The sequence below is a fragment of the Notolabrus celidotus genome, chromosome 13 (assembly GCF_009762535.1).
Source record: "Notolabrus celidotus isolate fNotCel1 chromosome 13, fNotCel1.pri, whole genome shotgun sequence".
Lineage (NCBI taxonomy): Eukaryota > Metazoa > Chordata > Actinopteri > Labriformes > Labridae > Notolabrus > Notolabrus celidotus.
The window spans coordinates 35,167,064-35,188,191 of record NC_048284.1 but is presented as its reverse complement, the minus strand read 5'-3'; the positions used below and the strand labels follow the sequence as shown (position 1 = coordinate 35,188,191).

Here is a 21,128-nt window from a genome sequence, read left to right as displayed (position 1 = left end):
AAGCTTATAGTTAGAGCTGGATCAGGCTTGGACCAGGTCTTAGTTATGCTGCTATAGGCTTAGACTGCCGGGGGAACTGGCACACTGACACACTGGGATCCTATCTCACCCCCTTCCCCCCAGCCCCCTCATCACTTGTCCCATTAAAGTTACTAACCATAGACCTTTCTGGAGTCCCTGAGCTCCCTTGTCATCACAAAGACTCTGATGTTATTAGCCGTTTACACATTATAATTAGAGATGTTATGAAGCTCTGCCATCACCACGCCTTTATCTGAGGGATGTCCTGAGGTGCCGGATGTCCTTGTTGTTGTCCAGGAACTTAATTCCAATAACAATATGTTGAAATGCTGACTCAGAATTTCAACATAACTATCTGACAACAAAGCTCTCAGAGAACAGTCAAAACTGAGCACATGTCCAACCACAGGGTCACGGAGTCAACAGGTGAAAGATGTCAGATTGCTTTACAGAGTGAGGCTAACACTAGCAGAGCTAGCTCCAGCAGTCTTCAGTCCTCCGTCAGGTCCTCATGCCTGTGCTGGTTCCTCATGTCTCTGGTGGACTGGTTATATGTCAGTTTAACCAGACACAGCCTACATACAACTTTATCTGCACTTACTAGTAGTAGAGCTTTAGAGCGTTATGGCAGCAGACATTAACCAGAGCTACAGCTCATGCTAGTGGAGGGAGGCTGAACTACAATGAGGACACAGCATTTCAGACCTACAGTAATAAAATATGAGTTCAGCTGATAAGTTATTCTGGTGCTGAGTAGCGAGGGTGACATTGTTTACTTAACCGAACATGCACATCCTTAATTTGTAGTTACACACTGAACTCTGCAGCAGTGTGATATTAGTGTCCCAGCGTGCGGTTCTATGTGACACATGAAACATCACAATCCCCCTCTGTCTCCACTGTTATCATCACACAATGTAAACCAAGGGATGTGTGTGAAAGGCATGTATGTGTGTTTGTGTGTATAAAGGATTCTAAAGACAAAGAGAGAGAGAGAAAAGAGGAGGAGAGGAGAGGCGTTGTTCGTCCTCCATTTGTGCTGAATAAAGCCATGATGGGGATCGCCTGGGGATGACATCCACGGCAGAAACAGGCCAGCCTACCTTTGTTCGTGAAGGATCCCTCAGGGAGGGGAGGGGGGTTCAGCACTCTGCTGTCTGAGAGAGAAAGTATGCACGAGCAACAGAAGATGTGTTTGTGCAGCCTAAGACGTGTGGCTATGTGGAGCCGGGGAGACATAAACAGACGGTGCGGGGTGGTCCCAGTCTGCCCTCGACGCCTCTTTTGTCTCCAGAAACAAACACCCCTCAAACCAGCCGCCGCAAACAGACAGAAAACAACAACAACATGAGTAAACAAAAAACATGGCCTAGTCTGAATCCAGATCCTTCTCCCTGAGGTGATTAGAGTTGTTCAAATATTGATACTAGTTCTGGAAATGCCTCTGATCCAGTAGAAACTGAATGTATGGTGAACAGACTGTTCTACTCTATAGAGCAGGGGTTCCCAAAGTGTGAGTCGGGACCCCCTGGGGGGTCGCAAGACACAAATGGGTTTTGAGATGTCTTCTAGAATGTTTTTCATATTATTATTATTATTATTATTATTATTATTATTATTATTTCTTTTTGTTTATTTACCTTATTTTCTTATGTTTATCTTCCTTTTTGTTTGTACATTTAATTATTATAATTCCCTTATTATTATAATTATAATTTTGTATTTTTTGTATTTAATATTTTTTTCTACTCTTTGTTGGTTTTATATTACTTATATATAATTTGTTGACTTGTGGCGAACAAAGAAATACTGAAAAAATGCAATAAATAAAGTTGAATGAAAAAATTATCTAAAAATAGTAAATTTTATCCATTACAGTTAAACATGTTGACAAAAACAGACGCTAACCTTGAAATAAAACCTTGAAAATATGAAATGTAATGAGTTTTCTGTCTTTCTTTGTTTCCAGATGACTCCTAAGTTTAGAGTTAGTGAACAGTTCATTATCTAAAGCATCAGTAGCAGCAGGTTCATTCATAACAGCACAGGAAACACAGACACATGCTCATATAGGTAGAGTCATTTTCTGCAGACCAGCTTAATAAAGCCACATTAAATCACTTTGAGGGACAGTGGGGGTCGTGAGTCTTTGGCATCTATATTTTGGGGGACGAGGGCTGAAAAGCTTGGGAACCCCAGCTGTAGATGGTGTGATTACACTTTCATTCTTCTTCACTGCTCCAAAACAACACCACAAGATCTAATATTTGCTGTGCCGCCTCCAGAGATCATCTTTGCTGCTGTCCTGGATGTGGGGCCAGAGGTGTTTACCTCCGGATCCTTTGCTGAGGAACCGCTTGGAGAACCAAAACAGAAGCTAGACTTTCAACCTCTGCAGACGGGGTCAGCTATCCCACCTCATGTACTGTAGATCATTTAACAAACTCAGACACAAACACTGATGTCAGTTGAAGCGTACTCTACAGTATTACTGTTGTGCATCACTTTGCTGTCAGGAAGCCCGTTTGTTTCAGCACTATTGTAAGGCGCGGCATACGGCTGTCCAAATAACAGGTACGCATGATCACTTTGTTTGTACTGTCTATCTACATGGAATAAGTTTGAGGTATTTATTATAAGTTTGTTAATTTATATTTTGTATATATTTATAAATGATTGATTCTGATTGGTCAAAACTCCAGAACATTCTTCTTTGTGTTTTCTTCAGTGTGTTTTAGCTCTTTGCAGCAGATTGGTTTCTGTCGTTGAGTTTCTTCTCCACTTGTGCAGGGGCTTCTGATGTGCATCGTTTCTGAACCGCATCATATTTCTCCTAAAGAGGACGACTTGGGCTGTTGCAGATAACAATGACAGCAATCATATCCCATCAGTTTAAGTAGCAGACTGTTAGTGTAGCGGTCCGATCATAGGATGCTGTTAGCTGATGTGTCTGCATGAAAATAAGAAAGGGAAGAAGCTGTTAAAACGTCTCCTCTGTTGATCAGGGGGTTCATGCAGTGCAAACCAGATGTCATCCTAACACTACAGTGTGTGTAGACAGTTTGCTGACAGCAGACTTTAAGAACTGGAGCTGTTTCCTGTTATGTTGGACGTAGGCTTCACAATAACACACTCTCTGCTGTTTATAGAAAGCCTGAGCTGAATGCAGAGCCTTGTATACAGTCAGCATGGAGGCCTGTTTTCCTGCAGGATGCTTTACCAAACAAAATGAGGCTCAGGCAGGTTGATGCTGCTGCTGCTAGTCCTGGTGATGCTGCTGGATTTCTGCTGGTCCTGCTACACGTGAGCCCCCCGCCTGCTCTGGCATCTGTCAGTCACTCTCTGCTGGCTCTGACAGGCAGGAGCAGAGGAGTTGTTTAATACTTCTACTACTTTTTGTCCAGCAGGGGTCAGTGTGGAAGAGGCTCAGAACATATTTGAGGCTAGTTGAAGCAGTGAGGCGTGGGCGGGTGGTGAGGGCATGAAGGAGGGAAGGGGGAGTGCAGAGAGAGTGGAAGATGCAGCTCTGTCTGGTCCCTGCTGAGGAGGAGGAGGACAGAGAGAGGAGGAAGAGCAGGGAGTCTGCGCTCTAATGACAGGGTCTTCCTGCTCTGGCTGAGGCCCAGCAGAGACCGAGGTGTGTGCTGGAATGTGCACCACGCGGGCTGGGACAGGATGCTAACTGGGTGTGGTGTTTGTGAGGAGGAAGACTGACCTTGCTGGGCCAAAGGCTGAGGCGATAAGGCGGACATGTGCAGTAAAGACTTGATATAATTCATCAGGAGATGGCCCGTATGGCAGAAGCATTACCATTTCATATTTAAGGTGTATCTGTGTGGAGCACAGTTTGTGCCTGTTAGGTGGAAGATATCAATAAATTAACAAACACAAGTGCTGCAATGATTCACATTCTTTAGACTGATATTCAAACTCCATGCATCAAGAGGCGTGTTAGTCTTTTTAAACTAGGGTCTGCTTTATGCTTTGTTTTACAGAAATTGGAGTTTTGGGTTGGATCCAGCAGATTTCTTCAGACAGCAGCCTCAAAACAGGCTGTAATTTCTGTCAGAGTGTGTCAAGTTAAAGTGCTCCTTTCTGCCAATGACAGAGACACAATGTTATTTTAAGTGTGTGACAGAATTACAGAAAGGACCCCTGCAGTAAAAAGGCCAGGAGGAACAGTAATATAGAGAGGACAGACAAAGGAAATGTCAACTGTGCGAATTACGGGGGGGGGGGTCTGAGACACTCTAATTGAAACAAGAGCCCCCTGAAAGCCTCAACTGCAACATTTTGGGGGGCCCTTGAGACATTTTTTTCACTTGCTATTGTCACTAAAAATGCCATATGAAAGCACGTCACGTTTGTTTTAACTGTGCTTCATATGGAAATATATATTTCACCATACGACGGTCTGCTGGGTTCGTATGTTCACGTATGTGTGTGTGAGTGTGCGCCCGCACGAGAGGGAAGAACGAGTGTCCTCTTGTTGCAGAGCAAAGTTGTTCCGTGGTCCTGTAGTGGTGCTAGACTGGGTGATGTGGTTTTAAAGTGTATATATGCATTACCTGTGGTCTTATACTGCATGCTGTGTAAGACTTCAGCCTGATACCGGACAGCGTTTCCCCAACCATTATATTGGGGGCGCACCCGCCGGGTCCCGCCCCCACTTGGGGCCAAATCAACACAAAAGTAATTTAAGGTTCCCTCTCTCATGGATCTGGTCTATACCTTATTCTTTTATTTAACAGACTAAATAGCCTTATGTTATTTATCTTATTCAAATGATGGGATGTCATTTCTGTCTCTACATGGTCGAGCGTTCACAATTCTCCTCTGCTCTCTGTATCACGCACGGCAGAGTTCTGCCCGATGCGTAAGCAGACACCCCCCCACTTCACTCATTTAAAGGTAATGATTGTAGAATTAAAGGTACAGTGTGTAGTATTTAAAGGTACAGTGTGTAGTATTTAAAGGTACAGTATGTAGTATTTAATGGTACAGTGTGTAGTATTTAAAGGTACAGTGTGTAGTATTTAAAGGTACAGTGTGTAGTATTTAAAGTTACTGTGTGTAGTATTTAATGGTACAGTATGTAGTATTTAAAGGTGCAGTGTGTAGTATTTAAAGGTACAGTGTGTAGTATTTAATGGTACAGTGTGTAGTATTTAAAGGTACAGTGTGTAGTATTTAAAGGTGCAGTGTGTAGTATTTAATGGTACAGTATGTAGTATTTAAAGGTGCAGTGTGTAGTATTTAAAGGTACAGTGTGTAGTATTTAATGGTACAGTATGTAGTATTTAAAGGTGCAGTGTGTAGTATTTAATGGTACAGTATGTAGTATTTAAAGGTGCAGTGTGTAGTATTTAATGGTACAGTGTGTAGTATTTAAAGGTGCAGTGTGTAGTATTTAAAGGTACAGTGTGTAGTATTTAAAGGTACAGTTTGTAGTATTTAATGGTACAGTATTTAGTATTTAAAGGTGCAGTGTGTAGTATTTAAAGGTACAGTGTAGTATTACACACACACACACACACACACACACACACACACACACACACACACACACACACACACACACACACACACACACACACACAGCAAACATCTCCGTGGGTGTAACAGGGCACTTCCTGTCCCAGCTCAGAGGCAAGTCTTGAAGGCACACCGCACTCATCACTGCGTGCTGGAGGCTCTGCTCCACCCTCTGTAAATCCTAAATAAACTCTGTTTACTGCTGCTTGTCAAACAGTATGTTCAAGCAACCATTTTCACCTCCTTCAAATACTTTGTGCTCTTTAATACTGGACACAATAAAGATTCAGTGCCAGGTCTATGTTTAGTTCTTTGTGCTGTATGTGCGTATTGTCTGTGTTTCCACAAACTGCAGTGCAGCAGATATATTCTGGGCTTCAGCTTGCTCCAGATTATGAACCACAAACACTTGGTTTCCTCAGCTGAAATGCAACGCACCGCCCAGTGCCAGCCCCTTTAGCACAGTGATGGAATTTGAAACATGCATTCCTCCTGAACGTGGGCAGTCTGATAAGAAGCCGAAGTGACTTACGTGCTGTTGATAATCTGGAACCTTTCTCCTTTCCTGAAGCTGAGGTCGTCTTCTGTCCGTGCCTCGTAGTCATAAAGTGCCACAAAGAGGGTGACTCCTGCAGGACGGATACAAACACAGCGTCAGCGATTGGCAGATTAGTGGGACAAAATTAAGTTCTGAATCACACTTAACTGAGGATGTGCCGGCAGCTTAGCTCACCGAGTTCACACACCAACCTCTGCTTTAAGAGAAAGTCAGACGTGTGGAACTTAACAGCAATTATACAAGAGAAATGACCACAAAGCTTTCAGAGTCATCTCCAGTTAATGAAACATAGTACTGTAAATCTTCAGCGGCCATGTTTCTGTAGTCCACACTTGTTTTGCTGCAGTTCTCCTTTACTTATAATCACACCAACAGGCCTAATATATGCTAAGCTCTGATAATGAACACTGTGTGGTACAGACTCAGAGTTGAAGGTTTTGGCAGGATCTCCTTACAGCTCTAAAACTTGCTCTGGATGGGGACTGAAGATGCATGAGAGTTAACATGGATTCATCTGCAGGTTGCTTTTTTTTTTTTTGTAAAAAACAACATTTTGACAAGTTTCCCAAAAAAAGTCTCTTCAGATTGTATCGTTTTATAATGCTTAGACTTTTCCTTAAACAGTGCATCACATACTATTGTATTGTATGGTAACGCCTAATGCCGTACTGTATCATATCATAATGCATTTGATCACATCATGTCGTATTGCATCAACACATCGTTTCAAAAATGCATCACATCTCTTTGTGACATATTGTATGTAACTGTATATCACTATCACCGCTCCCTCTATCTCTTATTCTCTGAGCACAAGGTGACATATAACAGATCTTTTCAAATGAAACACAGCCCTGCCCCAACATTTTCACATTAAAGCTGGGGTTGGTAGGCAAGGAAAACTAGCATGAATTTGAATGTAGCATTTCCTCAGGACTCCGTCTCACTCCAACCCCCCCTCCCCTTGACGCTCCTCCATAAACGATGCCCCCCCCCTGCATGCACGAGCGCCGCTGACTGGCGACCATATGATGGTGACTGATTCAAAACCGGTCCTCACCGAAACATTCTCATAGTGAAAGTTAAAAACACAAACAAACATGGCTGCTGTTAGCACTCACAGCTGTCATACTAGCATTATCCAGTTGTACTGGTGACACGATATCAGGAGAAAAGTTATAACACATATATAATACTGTAACAGCTCTACTGTTTGTTAAACATGTTCAGTGTAGATGCTCTTAATTCCTACAGTGTTGACAGTCAGTGAAGGCATCAGGCGGAGGTGTGAGAGAGTGTGCAAGCAGGAGAAAGGAGAGACAAGAGGAGAAGTTTTTCATTCATTTAAACATTGATTGTTGTTTTGTTGGTTGTCGTGGTAATGGCCGACAGTGACCGGTTATTAAAGATCAACGTGTTCACCAATCGGCTCGTCATCCCTACAGCGTCCGGACGGACGCTACAATACATATAAACTTTCTGAGCGACTTACTAAATGTCATTCATTTTTTTGCTTGTCAGAGCCCCCGTGTTGAGAGCTTTATACAGTCATGGCCAAAAGTTTTGAGAATGACACAAATATTACATTTTCACAAAGTCTGCTGCTTCAGGGTTTTTAGGTGTTTTTGTCAGATGTTTCTATAGTATAATGAAATACAATTAGAAGCATTTCATAAGTATCAAAAGCTTTTATTGAGAATTACACAGAATTCATGCAATAAGTCAATATTTGCAGTGTTGACCCTTCTTTTTCAAGACCTCTGCAATTCTCCCTGGCATGCTGTCAATCAACTTCTGGACCAAATCCTGACTGATGGCAGTCCATTCTTGCATAATCAATGCTTGGAGTTTGTCAGAATTTGTGGGTTTTTGATTGTCCACCCGCCTCTTGAGGATTGACCACAAGTTCTCAATGGGATTAAGATCTGGGGAGTTTCCTGGCCAAGGGCCCAAAATCTTAATGTTTTGTTCCCCGAGCCATTTTGTTATGACCTTTCCTTTATGGCAAGGTGCTCCATCATGCTGGAAAAGGCATTCTTCATCACCAAACTGACCTTGGATGGTTGGGAGAAGTTGCTCTGGGAGGACGTTCTGGTACCATTCTTTATTCATGGCTGTGTTTTTAGGCAAGATTGTGAGAGAGCCCACTCCCTTGACCGAAAAGCAACCCCACACATGAATGGTCTCAGGATGCTTCACTGTTGGCAAGAGACAGGACCGATGGTAGCGCTCACCTCGTCTTCTCCGAACAAGCCTTCCTCCAGATGCCCCAAACAATGGGAAAGAGGGTTCATCAGAGAAAATGACTTTACCCCAGTCCTCAGCAGTCCAGTCCCTGTACCTTCTGCAGAATATCAGTCTGTCCCTGATGTTTTTACTGGAGAGAAGTGGCTTCTTTGCTGCCCTCCTTGACACCAGGCCTTCCTCCAAAAGTCTTCGCCTCACTGTGCGTGCAGATGCACTCACACCTGCCTGCTGCCATTCCTGAGCAAGCTCTGCACTGGTGGTGGCCCGATCCCGCAGCTGTAACACCTTCAGGAGACGGTCCTGGCGCTTGCTGGACTTTCTTGGGTGCCCTGGAGCCTGTTTGGCAACAATTGAGCCTCTCTCCTTGAAGTTCTTGATAATTGGATAGACGGTTGACTGAGGTGCAATCTCACTCGCTGCTATAAACTTCCCTGTTAGGCCCTTTTTGTGCAATGCAATGATGGCTGCACGTGTTTCCTTGCAGGTAACCATGGCTAACAGATGAGGAACAATGGTGTCATGCACCATCTTCCTTTTAAAGTGTCCAGTCACTCAATCATGACAGATTGATCGCCAGCCTTGTCCTCATCAACACCCACACCTGTGTTAATGTGTGTGACACCTGTGTGTCATTGAAATGATGTTAGCTGGTCCTTTTGTGGCAGGGCTGAAATGCAGTGGAAATGTGTTTTTGGTGATAAAGTTCATTTTCAAGGCAAAGAGGGACTCCTCATAACATTCTGGAGTATATGCAAATTGGCATTATAAAAACTGAAACAGCAGACTTTGTGAAAATGAATAGTTGTGTCATTCTCAAAACTTTTGGCCATGACTGTAGACAGCAGCTCTTTTTTAACCTCTTTTTTAAGAACACATTATGTATTGATTACCATCAGGACATAAAGGTCATTTCAACCAGTAGAACAAAAAGTGGATCTACATCTGATTACCAACCCCAGCTTTAAAAAGCAGAAATCAATGTTTGAACTGTTGTCTGAAATCACATAAAGACTTATATATTATCGCCTTTACTCCCTTGCCCTTATGTTCAACACCATAGAGGTGGAATTGTTCAGGACTTAAAAATAACCAATAGTGACAAAATCTGCAGCTCCTCTCTCTGCAGGCCAAAGGGTCTGCTTGAGTCTGGTTCAATAACAGTTCGTCCATTATGCTAACTCCATCCCACAACCTGTTGATGTCTTGGACCACCTGCTACACATACAGTCTATGGTTTCCATGTGGTTCAGTGACAGTCTTATGGACCAGTTATCTTAGAACACTAACCTCTCATCTTGCAGCCTCTACTCTCAGTAACTCTTCTGACTGCAGCTCTCTTCTTGATGTAGGCTTTATAACGGCAGACTAACCTCTGCAGAGTCTAAATTCTCTTCACACAGTACCTGAAGTCACCTTCTCCCCGCTGCTTCTTATTCCCTCTCCCACATCTCGCTAATCCTCGCAAAATTCCCCTCATCACAGGAGTAAAAAGAAGAGCACCGATCCTATAATATCTCCCGGCAGCACTCCTCTCAGGAATATTTGTCACCCTGACACTTCTGCTTATTGCTCTATTAGTGGCAAGCGTGAAGAAAGCATTAGGGCTCTTTGTAGGATGTGTTAACAGATCGCAGCAGGAGGTTAACAAAGAAATGGAAATTATGATGCAGAGAAAACTCAAGCTGTTAACAAGCCTTTAGGTGAGGATGCAAGAACATAAATACAACAAAGTGCTGCAGGATTTGGAGACATCACAAGAAACGTGTGGTAAAGGTTTGGAGTCATGGCTTTAAGATCCTACACCAGTTCATCCAACGTTGAGTCACTAAACTGACGTACAACATCACATTTAAGAAGATGGATCATTCATTCTCCTCAGCTTTTCACTGAGGTGACCGGGTCACAGAGAAGCTTGAAAGTGTCATTTAAGAAGAAGGTGAGATCTCCGGTGTGTTTCTCTCAATAAGAACATTACAGTTTCAGTAGCTCTGGAGAGGACGCTCTTTTGTGTCTCTGCTTTAATAAAGGAATTCAGAAACTCAAAGAGATGTGAACTCAGCCTTGCAGGGTGGCTGAAAACTGTTCACCTGGGATTTGTGCAGTCACAATCCAGTTTAACCCCATCAGAAGGACCAAAACTATCACTATCACTGCTCCCTCTCTCTCTTATTCTCCTCTATCCCTCTTTCTAAACCCAACTGGGTCGAGGCAGATGTCTGTCTAACATGAGTCTGGTTCTGCTCGAGGTTTCTGCCTGTTAAAGGAAGTTTGTCCTCTCCACTGTAACTAGCTAAATACTGTGAGGTGCAATGCTCATGGTGGATTAAGGTGGGGTCAGACTGAGTCTTATCCTGTCTTGGTGTTGGGTCTCTGTTCATAATTTGACATAGAGTGGTCTAGACCTGCTCTGTTTGTGAAAAAAGTCTTGAGATAACATTTGTTGTGATTTGGAGCTATACAAATAAAGATTGATTGATTGATAAAACCTCCTTACTTAAAGACCAGTCACCTCAATAAACCTTTCCATAATGCATTGCTGCATTATCTCAATGGAAATGTGACAAACAGACAAGAGAGTGAGAGAAACAGACTTTGTTGACATTGTTTCTACATATTCAATCAATCAATCTTTATTTGTATAGCTTGTATAGAGAGAGGGAGCGGTGATAGTGATGAGCTCAGAGGAACCTACGAGACAAGGGAGCTCAGGACTCCAGAAAGGTCTATGATTAGTAACTTTAATGGGACAGGGAGAGTTTAGGTAAGTGATGAAGGGGTTGGGGGGAAGGGGGTGAGATAGGATCCCAGTGTGTCAGTGTGCCAGTTCCCCTGGCAGTCTAAGCTTATAGCAGCATAACAAAAGCTGGTCCAAGCCTGATCCAGCTCTAACTATAAGCTTTATCAAAAAGGAAAGTTTGAAGCCTACTCTTAAAAGTGGAGAGGGTGTCTGCCTCCCGGACCCTGACTGGTAGATGATTCCAAAGGAGAGGGGCCTGATAAGTGAAGCTTCTACATCCCATACTACTTTTAGAGACTTTAGGTAGGACCAGCAGGCCTGCATGTTGGGAGCGTAGTGTTCTAGAGGGGTAGTAGGGCACTATGAGCTCTTTAAGATATGAAGGTGTCTGATTCTTATTGACAGGTCCAGAATCCTCAGGTTTCTGCACAGTCTCATAGAAGCTGGTACTCCAGACCTCCTTCATGCTTTTGGCCTCTGTGGTGTTTAGAAAAAACAGAAAAGATTTCACACGAAACAGAAGGTGATGTTTTGAAAAGCTGTTATCTTGGTGTGAAACTACAGCGCTGCTGTTATGTCATTTATTGGAACGTGAGGGCTCCATCCATCAGAAGGGATGAGGGTTTTATTTGGATGAAATCAGCAACAACTTTTAGCATCGATGTAAAAACAGAGAAAATATCTCATAAAGCATGCAGGGTATCTACCCCAAGCTAAAACACATCACTGTGTCAGCTGTGTGGTGGGATGCAGGACTTCACAGACACAGCAGTGGGAACATTTCACTCAATGAGCTGCCAGTGTCTCACATGCAGAGTCAGACACTGAGTCCTATGATCCAGCCCTTTGAGGGTGGCTAACCTTACACACAGTCTGATCTGGGAGCTAGATCTCACATCAGTTTAACCCTGCATTCTGATTTCAGGAGAAAATTCACAGCATCAATGTTCCTTGTGTTTTTGGTGTGCCTTCATTAAAGACAGGACAGATGATGGATGAAGTGGGATGCTTCATTAGTCCCAGCTGGACCTGACCCAGTGATGCTGTGGTTCATGACTGGCTCCAAAGCTGCAGGGGCGGGTCAGGCTGGGTCTCTATGAGGTGTAAATCTTTTTAACGAGTTGATTCTTGATGACTGTTGTCTAAACCACCACATCAAGCCTTTTTAAAACTGGTTTGTATCATCTAGAACTCGTGAAGTTATCATTCGGACCCTTTGTCAAGTTTTGGTATCACTTGATCTTAGTGCTGCTTTTGACACAGTTGACCACAAGATACTACTGGACAGACTTGAAAACTGGGTCGGACTCTCTGGTGCAGTACTAATTTGGCTTAAGTCCTATTTAAATGACCGGGACTATTTTGTGTCTATAGGTAAATACACATCTGAGCGGATGAAAATCATATGTGGAGTACCTCAGGGATCCATTCTGGGGCCTCTGCTATTCAACATCTACATGCTCCCCTTAGGTCAGATAATAAGAAACAACCAAATAAAATACCATAGCTATGCAGATGACACACACATTTACATCACCATATCACCAGGGGATTATAGTCCCATACAAACACTGAGTAAATGCATTGAACAAATCAATGACTGGACGAGACAGAACTTTCTTCAGTTAAACAAAGAAAAAACTGAAATGATTGTTTTTGGAGGAAGAAAGGTTAAAGGTTACTGCTCAGCTCCAATCTGCAACGATGAAATGTTCAAACCAAGCCAGAAACCTTGGTGTAGTCTTAGACTCAGACCTTAATTTCAGCAGCCACATTAAGACCATTCCAAAGTTCGCCTACTATCACCTTAAGAATATATCAAGGATTAAAGGACTTATGTCTCAGCAGGATGCAGAAAAACCGGTCCATGCATTTATCTTTAGCAGACTAGACTACTGTAACGGGGTCTTTACAGGACTCCCTAAAAAGTCCATCAGACGGCTGCAGCTCATACAGACAAGGACCAAAAAAGTAGACCACATCACTCCAGTTCTTAGATCCCTACACTGGCTTCCTGTCTGTCAGAGAATAGACTTTAAAATCCTGCTGATGGTTTATAAAGCACTGAATGGTTTAGGCTGATCTGCTACTACTTTATGAACCACCTCGACCTCTGAGGTCATCAGGTCCTGGTCTGCTTTCAGTCCCTAGAGTCAGAAGGAAACATGGTGAAGCAGCGTTTAGTCATTATGCACCACATATCTGGAACACACTCCCTGAAAGCTGCAGGTCTGCTCCAACTCTCACCTCTTTTAAATCAAAGATTAAGACTTTCTTATTTACCACTGCCTTCCTATCTTAGATTATTTTAACTCACTTTAAATCAAAATTTTAATGTCATTTTTAATATATTTCTAATTTTCCTTTTCTTTTCTGTTTTATTATATTTGTCATTTTAATTGTGTTCTTTTATGCCTGTCTGAATGTTTCCAATGTTTTTAATGTTTTAATGTAAAGCACATTGAGTTGCCCTCGTGTATGAAATGCACTATACAAATAAAGCTGCCTTGCCTTGCCTTGCCTTGCCTTGCCTTGCCTTGCCTTGCCTTGCCTTGCCTTGCCTTGCCTTGCCTTGCCTTGCCTTGCCTTGCCTTGCCTTGCCTTGCCTTGCCTTGCCTTGCCTTGCCTTGCCTTGCCTTGCCTTGCCTTGCCTTGTTTCATGTCAGCTGTCACTACCTCGTATGTTTGATCATGAAACCAGTGCAGAAGTGTAAAAACAGAATTGCTGTGCAACACATCGACGCACAAGTATGTGGTGCTCATGTCCACGTCAGCCCCTGCTGCGTAGTAGAGACACAGAAGTATAAATCAGCCTTTATTTGTACAGTCTGTGGCTCCAACACACCCACCTGTCAGTCAGCTCAGCAACACCCCTTATCCTGCAGATATAACACTAAACCTTCGTGTCATCTTTGCTCTGTGGTTTTCAAACCGTCTCTGCAAGGCCCCTTTGGTGGATAACAACACCTTTAAGCCCCCTCCTCTCATCTTCAGCTAACAGAGGCGTCCTTTGAAGATCCCTTTATCTGTGAATTATAAACAGCCGACTTCTCTAAACTGTGTTTAACTTCATTTCAGACATTTCCACTCTTTCTAAAAGTGCATCAAACCTCCTCCTCTCATTATTTCCCTCCTCTCTAACACCCATCCATACCCAGTGCTATCATACCTCTGTGCTCCTTTGAAAGGCGAAGAGCTCTGCCAATCAAACCTCAGGTGAGTTTGATTGCTCCTGTCTTATAAACAGAGGAATGAAAAAGACAAAAGCAGCTCTCCGTGTCTCTCTCTCAGACTGTGCTCTGAGCCGACTGCAGCTGTTAAATTGTTTTATGCCTCTGAGTGTTTGACAAATGGAAGTTGAACAGGCACTTCTTCAAAGTCCACTTAAACCCTCTTGATCGCATTTATTCAAGTCATTTCACTTCAGACGCTCTCAGCAGGCGGAAGCTCTCCGGGAAACAGTGCTGATATGAGGAGGCTGTGTGAGGCTGGCGCTGATGGGCCTGCAGATAGAGGGGACCTGCTGCTGTTCATGTGACAACACACTCAAAGAGAAACAGGAGAGCAGACTGTCTGAAAGGAACACGTGTGCTTTTCTCCATAACAAGGCCCTGAATGTATCACAGCCGGGACTCTTTGGATCTTCCATTAGGTCAGCAGAGGTGAGAGTTAGTATAAACTGCTGTATTGATTCATCAGCTGGGACCCTGATCAATAAGTTACATAAATTCATAGGACAAGCTGTGCTTATTGCCATTTGTGGGATGACATAAGCAAATAGATCAACTGATAATCAATAAAGTGTCTGCTGCCAGTTGCAGTTTGAGTCCCTCCAGGCGAGGGTGAGGGGGGTGAGGGGAGGAGGGGAGGTGGGCAGCTTGGCAGCTGTGTTATAACAGAGTTTGAGAGGGAGAGACAGCTTATGTCCAAATTTCCCCACAGGAGGAAATTAAAAAGCTAAACCCCTTTCTGCTCCTCTGCCACTGTGTGGATTTGGATTATGCAGAGCAGAAAATAATCCACACTTTGAGGGAGAGGACTCCTGCTAAGTTGAGTGGAAATATTGAGTTCCTCTGCAGCACGGCTGGGTTCAGTCAGACATAAAGGATATCCTGAGTGAGAATATTCCCTACCCAAACAATGAGCCCGAGCACAAAGCCCTCTGCTAATGCTAGCCGGACGTTCCTGACAGGGCTGGGCAAGGTCAGCGGTGGAGCTGTCGCAGGGCAGTGAGGGGAGAACTGTCAGGGTTTTAGATGTCAGAGAGGTCTCTTGCTGCACAATGGATCCATACAGAGGTGTGCGAGTGTGGGCACTGCGAGCCGTGTGAGCACAGAAGGCTCCAACTGTGTGGAAATGAAGTAAAGAGAAACACCCTTCACACTCTGCACAGAGACTCCATCATCTGACAAATAACTCAAGGTGCATTTGGACCAAGAGTTCCGGGGTCTTTTACCCCCAGAACTACTTTCCCCTGAACTAAAAGGTTCCTGTGCCCCCATTGTTGTCTGCGTTTCGATTAAAATTGATTCTGTTTCACCTGAAAGTCGTAAACACAACTATGATGGATGTAAGGCAGGGGTGTCAAACATACGGCCCGCGGGCCAAATCCGGCCCACCAGAGGTTCCAATCTGGCCCACAGGACGACTTTGCAAAGTAAAAAAATGACAGAGAAGACATTAACTTTTCATTAATTTTTCAATAAAAGTAACTACTATTTCAAATTTGTTCTCTGGGGGTCACATACAATCAAACAGCTGACAGAAGGCACATGAACAGCGCTCCAGGATTTTTTTTCTCAAAGTGAGGAAAATTAATATTTGCATAATCTGGCGGAAATTCATAGACTTTTTGGACCCCTGCATACAACACTGTCCAGCAAGCAAACCGTTCATGCTGGAGCTGAGGAGTCAACAATATTCAACTTTGGTTGGCTGGTGTCCCTGTCACCCTCCGCCCCCCTGCTGCCCCCTCCCCTGTGGGGGCCTGGTCCGCGGCTGCCCTCGGGGCCGGGTTTCCCGGGGTTCCCTCGCGGTCCTCTTGGGGGGTGGGGTGGTGCGCAGCTGGGGGGGTGTTACTACGGCAGCCATTGGGGTGTCCCTCCATGCCCCCGCGGCCTGGTCCATCAGTCGCAGGGCGTGGGTGGGGGGCGTGGCTAGGGGGAGTGGTCGGGCCGTCTGGGGGGGGCAGGTGGGATTGGCCCTGCCGCCTCCACCCTCCCCCCGCTCCGGCGCGCCGGTTGGTGGGCTCTGGTCCTGGTCCTGCCCGTCTGCCTGGCTGTCTGCTCCTGGTGCCGGGCCCCCTCGGCCCTGGTGGCTCCTTTGGCTCCGTCTTGGGGGGCTGTGGGGGCGGTGTTGTGGGGGTGTCCCTTGGGGGGGCTGCGGGATCTCTCCCCCCTCGCCCCCCTTTCCTCCTACTGGGTGACCTGGGGGTCGCCCTGGGTGCTCCGGCGGTACCTGCTTGCTTCCGGTCTGGGTCCTTGGCTTGTCCCCTGGCCTGGGTCTCCCGCGGCGGGTCCCTCTCCATCTAAGTGTGTTAGGTCTCTCTCTCCTTCTCTCTCCCTGTCCCTTTGTATATCCTTATGTAATCTTTCTTTTACTTTCTCTTATTTATTTTTTTGGTCCACCTAGGTGTGCACGCCCTCTTTTACAGAACATGATATTAGCTGTCAATAAAAGATAGGCCAGAGTTCTAAGAGGGATGGTGATGGTTGCATGCACACAGTCACAAGCACAGAAGAAAAAGGTTTTCTTTCTTTTCTTTTGCTGCAAGAATAAATTGCATGAATATTTGACAGTTTGTGACAAACATGACACAAACCAGAAATATATATGCAGACAAGAGGAAAAAAAACAAAAAAAAACAAAAAACAAAAACAATATTCAACTTTACCTTCTTCATTATGATAATCTCTGTTGTTTTGCTGTAAATATAACACTCTGTGTGTCAGCTGAATGGGAAACCTGTGTGTTTGGTGTGTTCACAGCAGGTTTCAGAGCTTAAAGAATATCATATTTGGCCCCACTTTGAGACTCAATATGGTGAAAAATACAACAGCTGTTTTAGTAAAAAGATAGTTCATTAAATGTGAACATTTTCATGATACTGATACCTGCTTGCATTAAAACAAACAGAACAATTTGGAATTTTTGTTCTTTATGTCCGGCCCACTTGAGATCAAATTGGGCTGTATGTGGCCCCTGAACTGAAATGAGTTTGACACCCCTGATGTAAGGAATGCGAATCAGCAGTAGCTGCTGCTAGCGTTAGCTTTAGCTCCTATGTGAACAACACGGACATCAGGTAGAGCTGTGAGTATAGAATATTAATACATATGCATCTTTGATCACTACATCGCACAAACTACACATGAAAATAAAACATGGAAATAATTGTTAATCTTATCTGTATGAGCCATCGTCAGTCAGTGATAGAGATGTAAGGATACACTCAACCCATGATTTGATTCAAATCCTGATTTTTCTGTTCACGATGTGATTCACTTACAAATCTTTAACTATTTTCAAAAAACTGGATTGAACTCAAAATTTAAAGAACTATTATTTTATTTTAGTCCTCAGATATGGACAGTTGGGATACATATATTTGTTCTCTTATATTTCTTTGTAAACAAAGTCATCCTAGAGAAATGTAAAGTGAACGATTCCCAAATGAAAGTATGAAATATCAAAGGTGACATATCATGCAAAATTGACTTTTTAATGGTTCTCTACCTGAAATATGTTTCCCTGGCATGTCTACAAACCCCCCGAGAATGAAAAAAATCCATTCTGCCCCTGTTCTGATTTCTCCACCTTTCTGTAAATGTGTGTGAAACCAGCCGTTTCAGACTTCAGTGTTTTTGTTACGTAACAACAATATCCGGTCTGTCACGGAGTCAGAGCTCGGAGCTTGTTCAGTCCATAGACTGTATAAAATAATACTGAATCCCTCCCCCGTTTTTCATTACCTGCACACGTGTGCTAACAAGGAGCTTAGGAGGGAGGCATGCTAGTTGTAGGCTGTCTTAATAAACACAAAGGTCGGTTTGACTCCCCACGTCTGCAGATTTGAAGATCTAGTGGATGATTTTTATTTATCATGGATAAGTGCTAGCGCTAGTTAGCATAGCTACATAGCTACAAGTCGTAGCTGTAGCTGTGTACCAAGACACACGTCTACATACTGACAAATAAAACAACAAGAAACACTAAATCTGTGACCAATCCTTTAGAAAAGGTCCCGCTGCCTTTCTGGCAGAGGTCGGTTTTACTCCCCACGTCTGCAGATTTGAAGATCTAGTGGATGATTTTTATTTGTCATGGATAAGTGCTAGCGCTAGTTAGCATAGCCACATAGCTACATGTTCGTAGCTGTGTACCAAGACACACGTCGACATACTGATAAATAAAACAACAAGAAACACTAAATCTGTGACCAATCCTTCAGAAAGGTCCTGCTGCAGGCGCCTCTCCGTCAGGATCAGATTCTGGATCAGATTCAGAGGGTTGAAGTAACGTGATCTCTGAGCAGCCGTGTATATTCAGCCAACATGTAAACATTAGATCAACGTGCTGGAGAGCCGAGGCACATCCACTTCCTGAGGGGGCGTGGTCAGAGAGAAAACAGAGTGTTCTGAGGAGGACTGAAGAAGAGGGTTTTTCAGGCAGACCAAAATCTGATTTCAAAGTGTTTTTTTGAGCATAAACTTTAAAGACATGTTTTGGGGACCTCTTAGACCAATATATACTGATGAAAAAAGCGTGACATGTCACCTTTAAAACAAATAAGGAACGTGAGGAGCAGGCTCATAAATAATCTCCGTGGACGCATAGTCATAGAGTGAAGACTCAGACTACAACATGTGGATTTACTGCAGCAGGACAACTGAACAGGATCATAGTTTGGACTCAGTGTCCAGTTTTCTTCTTCTTATTGAGAAAAATAAGCATTTAAACGCCATCAGGTGTCAGCCGGGAGCGCAACCGGGTCACAATCAGTCCGGCGGCGGAGAAAAGAAGCGCTCGTGGAGACCTGTCACTCAGCTGATAGTTTAGTCAGCTGATTCTGAAACATGCTTTAAACTTCAAACACCTCCACTCAGCAAATGAGAGAGAGCAGCACAAGAGACTTCATGATGTTGAACAACAGAGTATTGCAGATAGCGCCTTCTACTGTTTAAAAATAATATCTAGATACAAATTATGTTTAATCCATTTTAATCCACTCTTATTTGTATCCATTTTTACCGTCTTGCGATATATCCTTACATCCCCAGTCAGTTATTATCAGTTATCCATATCAGCTCAATAAAGTCCTGATTGTGAACCCAGAGCTGTGACATGGTTGAACTGTAGTCTCTGAACCTCTTTTTATTTGATCTCTTCCTGTAAAGCACCTTTGAGTCCATAGAAAAGATCACTTATTAGGATCATTATTAGTATAATAATGCAATGCATTCAGGATGTTCCTGCAGGGTAACCATGCTGTGTGTGTTTTGCAGCCTGTGTTGACGTTGTACATGAGATCAGTGGCAGCAGGCTGCTGTGCACTGATCTGACTCACTGGTACAGTGAGGATCCAGAATCTTGGGCCGTGTTTGTTTGACTGTTGCACTCTGTTTGGATTTTACGCACCACTGCAGCTCTTAAAGTGCAGTCAGTGTAAACTTTGACTCTTTCTGAAAGCGCTGACCTTTTCAAACTTTCAGAAATGAAAAGTTCTCCTTGTTTTATCTGGAACAGTCCAGCCTACCTTCTATTCCCAGCCCATCTTAAACCTGCATGTTCTCTAGGGTACTTTGGGACTAATAAGCATGCTGTCCTTACTTTGGTTTCTCAGAGCTCAGATAGAGTCTCTAAATAGATCTGGACGAGATCAGACGTGTGTTATCTTTGTTTCATTGAGAGAAAGAGACACTAACATGACTACACTGATCATTCACAGTGAAACAAAGAGATTCTCTTTGTATCAATCTGAGCCCTGTTGAATTTGATTTCCATTACAGTCAGAGAGCTTGATTTTGATTTACTGTATTCCACGACAAACTGCTACCATGAACGAAAGGTTTTAAAGGTGTGACAATGAGACTACACTCTAACACGACATGTCTCTTACCCGTCCCACCACGAGTCCTCAGGGTCCCAGTGTGAGAGGAGGTGCTGACCCCGCCAAAGACGGTCATCCCCTGTCCGACGGGGGTGTGGAAGTTGTTGTAGTTGGGGATGGCGGTGACCCCGAAGTTGGGGTAGTGCTGGGGCGTGGGGTCAGCCCCATAACGGTACCCGGCTCCCTGGGAGATGCTGGTGTCTCTGTCGTCTGTGAGTTTGGTTGCTTCCTTATCCTTGCATTGCACACAGCCCATTATCTATAATCTGTGGACAACAAGAGGGCAGGATTATATCACCGTGTCAGATTATATCAAACGGGTTCACCTGAGTGATGACTGAAATAAAGAGATGGTCAGAGTGCGAGGGTTACACCTCTGGTGTTTCTGGTCTCTTTGACCCTGCCATGTTTAGACCACACACTTAGTAACAGTTTGATAAGAGTCCTGATAGAGGAACACCTTTCTGTCTAAAGGCTGATTTATACTTCTGCGTCTCCCCTACGCAGCAGGGGCTGACGCGGACATGAGCACCTAATACTTGTGCGTCGATGTGTCCGTGACGCACGGCAATTCTCCATCGACATGCTTGAGGGCAGTGTGGTCTCTCTAATCTACAGCTGATACATGTTGCTGTTTATCATACAGACATGATTACATGAAGAATAGAGAGGAGGAGATGAAATACACGGCCGATGAGCGCCCGATGTCCGGGATCCTGGAAGTGAGATAAATGCGGGAAACACAATGCCGCTGAGCGAACCAATCACAGGGCTTGTGGTCCGCGTCGATTCTATGCGTCATTTTGGAGGAGGTGCATGTCAGCTACGTGCGTAGGCCTCTGCGAGGGTACGGGAGCTACACGGACCCCCGGCGTAGGCTGCGCCGTCGATTCGACGCAGAAGTATAAATCAGCCTTAAG

The 21,128-nt window shown here is 44.1% G+C and overlaps 1 protein-coding gene across 3 annotated transcripts in view; it reads right to left on the bottom strand.

Moving 5' to 3' along the window:
- LOC117824544 (tyrosine-protein kinase Fyn) overlaps positions 1 to 21,128 on the bottom strand; it is a 132,385-nt gene that overhangs the window by 23,741 nt on the left and 87,516 nt on the right. For all 3 annotated transcript variants that reach the window (XM_034700066.1, XM_034700067.1, XM_034700068.1), the window contains exons 4-5: positions 20,218 to 20,474; positions 6,089 to 6,185 (exon numbers count right to left, since the gene is read on the bottom strand). In XM_034700066.1, coding sequence (XP_034555957.1) covers positions 6,089 to 6,185; positions 20,218 to 20,464 — 344 coding nt within the window. In that variant the 5' untranslated portion in view covers positions 20,465 to 20,474. The remainder of the gene's footprint in view (positions 1 to 6,088; positions 6,186 to 20,217; positions 20,475 to 21,128) is intronic.